This window comes from Archocentrus centrarchus, chromosome 3 (assembly GCF_007364275.1).
Source record: "Archocentrus centrarchus isolate MPI-CPG fArcCen1 chromosome 3, fArcCen1, whole genome shotgun sequence".
NCBI lineage: Eukaryota > Metazoa > Chordata > Actinopteri > Cichliformes > Cichlidae > Archocentrus > Archocentrus centrarchus.
In genome coordinates, this window is record NC_044348.1 from 35,085,221 (window position 1) to 35,095,458 (window position 10,238).

At 44.4% G+C, this 10,238-nt stretch overlaps 1 protein-coding gene across 1 annotated transcript; it reads right to left on the reverse strand.

The window, feature by feature from the left end:
• Positions 1-501: 501 nt before the first annotated feature.
• tppp3 (tubulin polymerization-promoting protein family member 3) lies at positions 502-9,548 on the reverse strand. The gene is made up of 4 exons (XM_030724133.1): positions 9,423-9,548; positions 5,678-5,878; positions 4,081-4,234; positions 502-1,696 (listed from the first exon to the last, which is right to left on the reverse strand). The coding sequence occupies exons 2-4, from the start codon at positions 5,863-5,865 to the stop codon at positions 1,502-1,504; spliced, it is 537 nt and encodes a 178-aa protein (XP_030579993.1). The 5' UTR covers positions 5,866-5,878; positions 9,423-9,548; the 3' UTR covers positions 502-1,501.
• Between the last annotated feature and the right edge of the window lie 690 nt (positions 9,549-10,238).

A 10,238-nucleotide genomic window follows, 5' to 3' on the forward strand; every position in this document is an offset into this window, starting at 1 on the left:
GGATTTTTTCTTTTTTTGAAGGAGGTTGCAGATATTGAAGCATTAATAACTAAATGATCATTTAGTGGTTAGTGAGAAATGAATTTGCTGAACAACTTTACACACAAACTACAGACAGGTGGAGGCGGGGCTGAACGATGCGACAGTACAGGGAGGAAATATCAATGCTGCGATATGTTTGATTACTACAGTTATCGATACACCAGCTGCAAACACTGAGATTTTTATTCAAAGATGGCAGCGCTGTAAATGTGGAGGAAGAGCCTCACAGGACAGGAAACGGTGCAAATCAGAACTAATGAGATGAATTGTCGTGTCATTGTTGAATGCAGTGAGTAAATATATGTGTTTTTGACTTCTTCAGGTACACAGCTGGTGCATGATGGTGCATGATGGTGCATGATAGTGTGTGATGGTGTATGATGGTGTATGACGGTGTATGATGGTGTGTGATGGTGTGTGATGGTGTATGACGGTGCATGACGGTGTATGATGGTGTGTGATGGTGCGTAATGGTGTATGACGGTGTGTGATGGTGTATGATGGTGTGTGATGGTGTATGATGGTGTGTGATGGTGCGTAATGGTGTATGACGGTGCATGATGGTGTGTGATGGTGCGTAATGGTGTATGACGGTGCATGATGGTGTATGACGGTGTGTGATGGTGTATGATGGTGTGTGATGGTGCGTGATGGTGTATGACAGTGTGTGATGGTGCGTGATGTACGACTGCCTTTCAGCGTGTCAAGTATCGCAGAGTGGCTGTATTTTATATTGTACTGTGACACCATCATTACAGCAGGCAACAGATTAAATAAAACTGCATCAGGACTGTGAGAGAGGTGGTAATTCAGCAGGACGGAGACAAACGCCTCCACATGAGGGCGCCACTTGCTCAAAGGGCAGCAAAGATGATGTGTGTGGTTAACAGAGGCAGAATTTATTCAGATTAGATTTAAAATGAAGCTGCAGAACCTGCTGATTCAGGTATGGCTGCCTGTACACCTGTGATACTCTGCAAGCAGGAGCTGCTCACATGCAGCTCTGCTGTGTTAGAAATGCTAATTTGACTAAATGTAAACAAATGAAAGCTATAAAGCTGATCAGATTAGCAAAAACACTTGAAATTGAAATGGGGTCATTAAAGAATTTGAAGCACATGAATGAGGCTGTGGACAGGTCACAGAGACACTGACTGACATGCTGCCGGCTGGATTACCATCACTGAGCAGAGCAGGTAATGATTACATCACCCACCTCCTTCCTCTGAGGCTGGTCTGTAATTAATATTACAGCCTCAAGGGGGCGCTTTTGTGTTCGGGCTGAAGCCACCTCATCATGTTTGATTGCTTACTAACTGCCTCACTTCTGTCACAAGCATAACACACGCATTCACACACAAATTGAAGGGTCAAAGTTCAAGATTTGGTCCAGACTAAGTGCTGTCGAGGGGCTGCGCTTCAAGACAGCTAACAGCAGGGGGCGCTGCCTCCGGCGTCCTCATTTCCCGGTTTTCGCCTTTGTGTCGTACGTCCCAGCATTCTTGTACGCTCCCACGTAGCCCGTGTTCTCCACAATCTCCTCACGGCCCTCGCGACCTTTGCCCTTGCCGCTCTCGTCAAAGCGCTCCTTGTGTGATCCGGTGTAACGGGACGTGTCGGTCAGACGGTCCACGGTCGCCGTCTTTGCCACTTTCTGATGGAAGCACAGATAAATGAGATTAAAGTGAGTCACAGAGAAACCTTCATAACAAGTCTGAGTGGGTGAATGTTTTATAACTACCTGGATAATTGACTCAGGGGCGTGGCCACTTTGAATGACAGGTGGAGCCTACTGCGAGTCACTGAACTGGACCTCCTGACTGAGTGTTTGTCTTGTTGGATAATTTTGGTCTGATAAATCTCCTGGCCTGCTGTGAGGACCAGCCCAGACCTTTATCCTTCAGTTTTGTTGAAGTGTTTACTTAGTCGGTCACTCGTAGCTGGAGTGTACGTTTGTGTGTTGGACCCGTTTATGGAGACAGCTCGCTAACAGACCACACCACCTTTTCATCCGTACAACATAACTGACTTCAGAAAACCAACACGGCTGCAGCCAGTTACTTCAAAATGCAGACTCCTGAGCCAATAGGATTCATCACGGTGGCTATGACCATCTTTTGTACGGTCTGTGTTTTCTATATGAGCATGCATGCAAAAACTGAAGGCCTCTGTAGAAGTGATGGGAGAGATCACCTTAACCGAGCAGAAACCTGCAGCAACTGATTCAGGTTCAGATTAAATTCGATACCATGAAACCGCCTGCATTTAACTGCACTGGTTCCCTAAACTTTACTCTCATGATGCAATCCCATCTGCTCCAGCCCCCCCGTCAGAGGAGTCGAAGGGTAACAGAAACCAATATTTAAATGAGTGAAACTCAGATACAGCACCTGAAAGGGTTTAAAGTAGCATTTATTTAGCATCGTATCCATTAGAATAGTTTTTGTACAGATCGTCTGGCTCTTGTTCTTTGTGCTTTTCTGAAGTTAAACAAACAGCAGAGGGACTGAAGACTAAGTTCAGGCCTTATTGAGCATTTATGCTGAGAAAAAGGTTCAGAGTTCCTCAAATCTAAAGTTCCAGGTTTGCTTTTTTACATTGATACTCAGCCTTAAACGACAAACAGACTTTAAGCTTTTAATTCAGTATAAAACATTATGTTTTAACATGATACAGAGCAGCTCACAGACTGATGGGTGACGTTTAAAGGACATTCTGTCACTTTTTACTAAGAACATCTTACTGTGAAATTCTGCCTGAACTCATTTAAGAGCAGGAAAAAAATCTGAATAAAATGGTAACAGTACTTATGAAAGATAATGTTACACTGATTTCTCCGTGAACACAAATGCCTGCAACATAATCATGGTTTTTCCTCACTGATTATCATAAATGTATGTATTTCAGTCAGATTAGTGTTCCCTGGATCCTCTCTGATGACTGAAGAGTGTTTAATGATCTGGAGAGGATCCAGGCTGCCTCACATCTTGGCTCAGGCTCTGAGGACCTCATCATTATAACAGAACAGCTCTCTGATGTGTGCGGCTGTGATCTGATGGATGAACCAGCTGTGATTGTGTCGTTCTTCTGAAACAGCAGAGTGATGGTTGTTTGTGGAGCAGCTCAGGACTTGTTTTCTGCAGCTGAAAACTGAGAAGTGAAGACAAGCCTGAGGTGATTTAACACTGAGCTAAATATAAAATATGAGCAGTGCCTAATCAAACTCGTCTCATCATGTTTTATGAATCTTCTGCTGTTTTTCACAGACAGAGCCTCTTCTGTCTCAGCTGTGACTCAAAGTCACAGTCCGGAGAGGAGAACTCTGCTAAAGCAATCAGGAATGTTACTTTCTATGCAGATGATACTGTTTTATGTCCTTCTGGCTCTGGCGTCACTCTGCCTTCAAATATTTTCTAACGTCATTACCTACCTCAGGCCTGGCTCCGGGATGGATTCCCACTATCCCTGATTCCAGAGAAGTTTCCTGGATGAATCCATCATAAAAATGTTTTGAATCGCACTTAGTCTGGCCCCTCACCCAGGACCAGTTTGCCTTGGGAGACCCTACCAGGGGCAAAAAGCCCCGGACAACATAGCTCCTGGGATCACACGGGCACACAAACCCCTCCACCACGATAAGGTGGCGATTCATGGAGGGGACTCTTATAACAATTATGGTTAATGTAGCGAGATGATGGTTCAACCCATGTGACTGCAGTGTCACCTTTCAAGCTGTTTCTTTAGTGTACTCATTTCTTTCTTATTGTAATATTAATAGCTTTAAATCAGGGCTCTTCAACTCCAGGCCTCGAGAGCCCCTGTCCTGCAGGTTTTAGATGTGTCTCTGCTTCAACACACCTGAGTCAAATATAGAAGTCATTAGCAGGACTCTGGAGAACTTGACTGCATACTGAGGAGGTAATTCAGCCATTTGATTCAGGTGTGTTGGATCAGGGACACATCTAAAAGCTGCAGGACAGGGGCTCTCGAGGCCTGGAGTTGAAGAGCCCTGCTTTAAAACAACATTTCTTGTCTCACCGTCACGCCGACGTTGGTGGGCTCTCGGCCTTCCACCAGCTTGTAGATGGACTGCAGTGCCTCCTCTTTACTTTGACCTTTGAACCTCTTTGGAGCCAGCTCTTCCAGAGCTTTCTGAAACTCCTCGTAGGTGATGACCCGAGACGTCTTCTGTCTGCACGCAGACACACAAAAGCAGCACAGAGAACAGCTCAGAGTCCAAACTTCACTATTAAACAAGTCAGAAAAAGTTTATGTTACATTATCAATCACATCATTTTTGTCCCTTCAAGAAGCTGAAACGTTTGGGAAGCTGTCAGAGATACGGTGGTGACTGAGACTTCAGTAATAATTCAAGTAAGTCGTTATTTAGACTTTTAGTTTTGACTCTTCCTTTTGTTCATATCTTTATTGATCTTAAAACAGCAAAATAAAATATCCACACAAAGAAGTGCTCTCACTGACACTCTGCCAGGTCTAAATCTTTGGCAAACCTTTTCATTTTTTTCAGTGTGTTTTTCTTATTGTTTCTACAGAAATATGTGACATCACTCATCTCCCAAAACAATGATACGATAAGTTTTATAACGTACTTCTGCAACTGTGTAGATGTGCAGGTCCCACCCATGTTACACCCACGTGATGGATGATGCTCATCAGTTTGTGGTGTATGACTTCAGTGCTCTGCCTGAACTAATTATATGCTTCATTTGTGTTTGAATATCAACAGAATGAGAAGTTATTTGACCCTGAGTTTATCCTTCAGGCAGCGTTTCTCCCTGTAATGCTGCAGTTTTTTCAGGGGCTGTGGAGGAGACACCGAGTACAGAGCAAAACGTCTCCCAGAGGTAAGATTTGTATCCATACAACACGCTAACCAAAGATTTTAAGGGAGTCGGTTTTACAAATATAAGTTTGAATAATTGCCCCGCCTTTGAGCAGGACACGTGCACTGCCTGCACTCTCCTCCTACATAACAGATGAACGGGGCTGAAAAGCTGTTTTTACCAAACCCTCAGTTCCCATCATCCACATGATGCATTTACCACAAACACCTTCACTGCTGTTTCAGGGACTGCAGCTTTCACGTGCACCATAACAACATCTGTACTCAAACCTGCTCAAATTCAGTGCAGAGCAGCAGGTGTGGAGGTGCTGCAAAGTATCACAGTGCAGCTCCAGCACCCAAATCACACTTATGGCCAGCAGGGGGAGCCACTCAGACCCATAATATAGACTGTATAAAAGCTCGATGGAGCCACCATGACATCGTCCACTGGTTTGTGATCTCCACAGCTTCTTGGCTTTTCTTAGATTTGACCATATTAAGATGAGAGGGTGCTTTGCTACTTCATCAGCTGATGGTTGCAAACTTAGTTATCAAGCTGGGAGAAATCAGCTTCAGATAACACACTGTCTTTGTTCCAGGCTGTAAACATGTTCATTTCTGCTGCAGAGTTGGGCATTTTAAAGCAGGAGTCTGTGGGGAATGATTTACTTTTGGAGCCAGCCTCACGCAGCCATCAGAGGAACAGTTTTCCAGTTTTTCACACTTCCGTCCCCAGAAGCCGCTGCTTCCTGAGACACTGTGGACACTGAGGCTCATGCAAACACTCACTTGACTTTAGAGAACACGATGTCCACATCGGTGCTGGTGACGTTCTTGCCGTCGATGATCTTGCAATCTTTGCACAGTTTGGCCCAGTTCTTCCCGTTTAGCTCCTTCCCCGTCGCCTTGGTGTCTCCATGGACAGCGAACTTCCTGAAAGCTGTGAGGAGCTGCTCCATGTCCACATTCTCCGCCATGATGGAAAAAACTCTACAATAAAATGAAGCAGAGGGCAACTCTGGAGATCATGTGTGAAGGAAACTACAAGAACAATGAGAGCAGTTTGAGTATTACAGCATACACAGGTCTGATAGAGGCCAGTAAAACCACAGAGATTTTCAGCAGAGATGATATTTGGACTCTAAGCTGTCAACAAAAGTTAAAACTTCCTGATATTTTTCCTGTTAAAGGTTATTTATAAAAAGCACCTTTAACGTTAAATTCTGGAGTAACTGTCGAGTTTCTTCATTCGGGGATTAAACACCTGGTGTTACAGTAGAGCACTGAATTCACCTGTCAGATCATTTAAAATGCTTCACAATGTACCAACATCACAGATGAGATCGAAGGTCCAGTTCACTGGCTTGGAGGGAGAACAGCCACCTGTGCTGGCTCACCTGTGAGTCACAGTAACCACGCCCCTAACTTTAAGTCTTAACAGAATCCAAACAGGTAAAAAATAGAATAAAGTAAAATAAATGCCCCTCACAGCTGCTATGAAGGGAAACCAGGTTTTTAATGCTGTGCAGTTTAACATTTAAACGCGAGCCTGCAGAGGAGAATTCACCTGTGAAGTCAGCCTCCAGTGGCAGTTAGAGGAACTGCAGTTTCTGGCATGTCTGCACTGGCCACTTTGTTACAGGTCACATCCTGTTATTTCCTGAAAGTCAGTGTGTCACACGCGGCGCTTTATGAAATAAACCAGCACAGTGGATGTTTCCTCCTCCCTGAGCAAAATTCCTCTTTCTGAATGATTCATGGAAACTTTCCCTCAGGGAACTTCTGATAGGAACATAAAGATTTTTTTATTATTTTTGCAACTCCAGCAGAAGTGTGTATGTGTCCACAGTGTGTGTGTGTGTGTGTGTGTGTGTGTGTGTGTGTGTGTGTGGTGTGAGACGTGAGCTCACTGTGATTTTTCAGGCATGTGTGACTACACACACACACACACACACACACACACACACACACACACACACACACACACACACACACACACACACACACACACACAGATGCAATCTCTATGAGTGGGTTTGGTGATGTTTCTGTCCAAAAACACTCGTGTCTCGTTGTGTCTCATTGTTCTTGCACATTTCTGAACCATTCAGAGCTGCTGTGGATCACAGCGGGTGAAGTAGGTACAGCTCCGCTTACACACACAGTGTTTGAAAGGTGTGTGTGCGCATCTGTGTGTTAAACCTGGTATGCAGGTGTCAGATTCCAGGCAGTGAGGACAGCTTCAGTGAGGTCTGGAAGCTGGTTCATTAAAGTCGGGAATGGGCTTCAGTGAAACTCTGCAGACTGTCAGCTGTTCCCTTCATGACATCTCACAACATTAAGAAGCATCTCTTGATTCGTGGAGCTGCTGTAATGATTCAGTGACTGACTGATTGTGATGAGCAGTGATTTGTATCACTTTCATCCAGAGACAAAATCATTCACTTAAGGAGATGTGCTAATCACAAAGAGTCGGACCGGGGTCGAGGACTGTTCTGATCCAGGATTTAGCTCAGAGCAGAGTCACAGCAGGGCAGGTACTGATACCTGTGAGATGTGTTCAGGTACAGACTGAAAGTCAGTCATCTCAGAGCCCAACCACACTGAAGACAGAGTGAAACAGGGACTAATGTGGTCGGTCAGGTTTCCCAAAACAAACAGAAACTTCTCGTGTCAGTGCTCGAAGGCTGTTCTGAGTTCAGTCAGTTTTGAACCAATCAGAGCCGTGTCTTATCTTGGTAGAATGACTCCACTCTGAAACGAACTCTCCTCTATCCCACAGAGATCCGCAACATTTCATGATCACACGTGAAAACATTCAAATGTACGAATAACAGTTAAAACAGCAGGCTGAGGAGGAGTGGAGGAGCTGCAGAGACAGCAGACGCTAACAAATATTAATCTGATGTTTTATGGTACAGGCTGAGCTTCACGTGACAGCGCTGCAGCCAGATGGTTATGACTGATGCATCGGTCACTGACATCAACACACTGCCCCTCAGCACAGTCTTTGCATAGCCTCCTGAGACCCTGCGTCCACATATGGGGACATTACATTTTGGTGTTGCTGCACCTTATACTTCATTCTGCTGTTTTATACTTTGTTGTGTTATGCTATAAAATAATCCCACTGTCCACATCTGAGGACATTTTTTTTCTCACAAAAGTATGTAACAACCATGTAACAAAATACAACTTCCTGTTCAAAGAGGAACCTTAATTTATATACATATCAGGTCCATCTAATCACAAATATCTATGAGAAATTAAAAATGCATTGCAGACAGGAGCTCGGGTCTCAGGAGGTTAAGGGGTGAGTCTCATTGTCTCAGTGGTGGAAGAAGGTTTAAAAAATACAAAACAATAAAGTTTGAATACTTGATTTTTTGTTTTTTTGTAACCTTTGATGTGCTGCCCCCACCTGCTGCCATCAGCAGGTATGAAAGCGTCCTTGCTTTATCTTCCTGCCCCAAATGCACAGGACTGCATGCGTATGACTTGTTTGCTGCGTTTTCATACATTATATTATATAAGTCACGTATGTAATGTAAGTCTGGGGTAATTTGCATGCAGCTCCAACAATGGGCAGGAAAACCTGCATCTGGATCTCAGGCCAAACGGCTGTTTTTTGGCACTTCACAGCTCCTTAATGTTTTTGCTGATTGATACAGAGACTGAAAGCATGATCAATAATCAATAAGAAGAACTTCAGGTCTGTGTGAGCAGCAAAAATGAAGCTTGTTCACATGTTTCTGTCCTGTTGGTTGCAGCCGCTTTGGGTACAGCGGGGGCCACACATGCTGTGATGGGTGTGTCAGTGTGTGTGTGTGTGTGTGTGTTTCTGTGTGTTGGGGGGGGGTCAGCATGCAGCCCTGAACATTTTTACATTAAAAATAAACAGATTATTGACTGTTCAAATATTAAAAGTCATGAAACATGACAACATGTGACGGCACATTAAATCTCTGCATGTTTGTGTTCTGGATCAGATCCTGTCTGCACATCACTTTTCTAATTTTATATCTATTTTCCAGATGGATACAAAACAAACATTTCCTCCCCTAATTAATCTCTAATCAGTCAGCAAAATTGAGCAGATTTGCATGAAACATCTTCCTGCTGTAATCTGAGTCTCGCTGAGAACTTTTATGACTCTCAGACATGAAGTTTGTGCAGCATCACCGAAGCTTCAGGTGTGCAAACTACAAACATTCTGCTTTCTGTGCAGCTGCTCGAGTCAAACCGACTCTGCTCCTCAGCCGCCGCAGGAACAGCTGAAAGTCGCTCCAGCATGAAGCTCGTAAAAATAAATCTGAAACAGTCATAAAAACCCTTCTGTGTATTTTTATATGATCATTTGTTTATAATAAAAACATCTACAGCTACGCTTTTGTTGTTGTTTCCTCTTCATTTGTCTAATCTCATTTCTTTACTTTGCTCTTCTGGCATTTGCACCACCCCCGATCTCTGAGTCCGAGTCTCTGGAATTTCTTCTATTTTCTCATCACTGCGTGCGTGTCCTGCAGCTTCCTACCTGTCTGTCTTCAGTCCTCCTCCGTCTGCCTCTGCTCTCCCTCTTCTGGCCCTCAGCGGCGGTCACAGCATTCAAATGAGCGCTGAAGAGCTCAGGGCTTGTTATCATCTGTTTACCCCGTCGCCTTGGCGACATCCTGTCCAACATCAGGGGAGGGCAATAAAACAGAGAAAGAGGGGGGAGAGAGAGGGAGGGCTGGTCCTACCACAGGGTGCTCATGCAGGCTCCTGCAGTTTCCCACAGCTGCAGGTCAAAGGTCAGAGGTCATAATGATCTTATAAGAGTGCTGTATGCTTTAAATGATGTTAAAGGACTGAGCGAAGTGCAAACATAAAACACTAAACACACTAACACAGTTAAACTTTCAGCAGGTTTTAGCAGCTGCTCCACAAACTGAATGAAAATCAGATTTAATGACGTCGTGATGACAGACTGTTGAATAAATGCTCACTGCGGCCGGCCCCTCCTCCCCGTGCTGCATGATGATGGTGTGGCAGCGCGGCCGCTGCCAGCGGCTGAATGACTTTGGAGAACATCTGAAGGTAAAACTACAGTCATATGATAAAGTCTCATAGACGCTCTGCAGTCCTGTGCAAACCTGAGTGCACCATAACTGCTTCCTTCCTTAAGTAGCAGCCAGATGCTGCTGATCAAATCAAAGTGTGAGCACCTCTATAAAAGCATGCTTTACATGATGGGTGTGTCCCAGAAATTCACCTCAAGGTCAAACTAAGAGCTCCGTCTCAGACTCTACAGGCCTCAGTTCGCATGTTAAAGGATAAATTTCATGAGAGCACAATTAGAAACAGGCTGAGC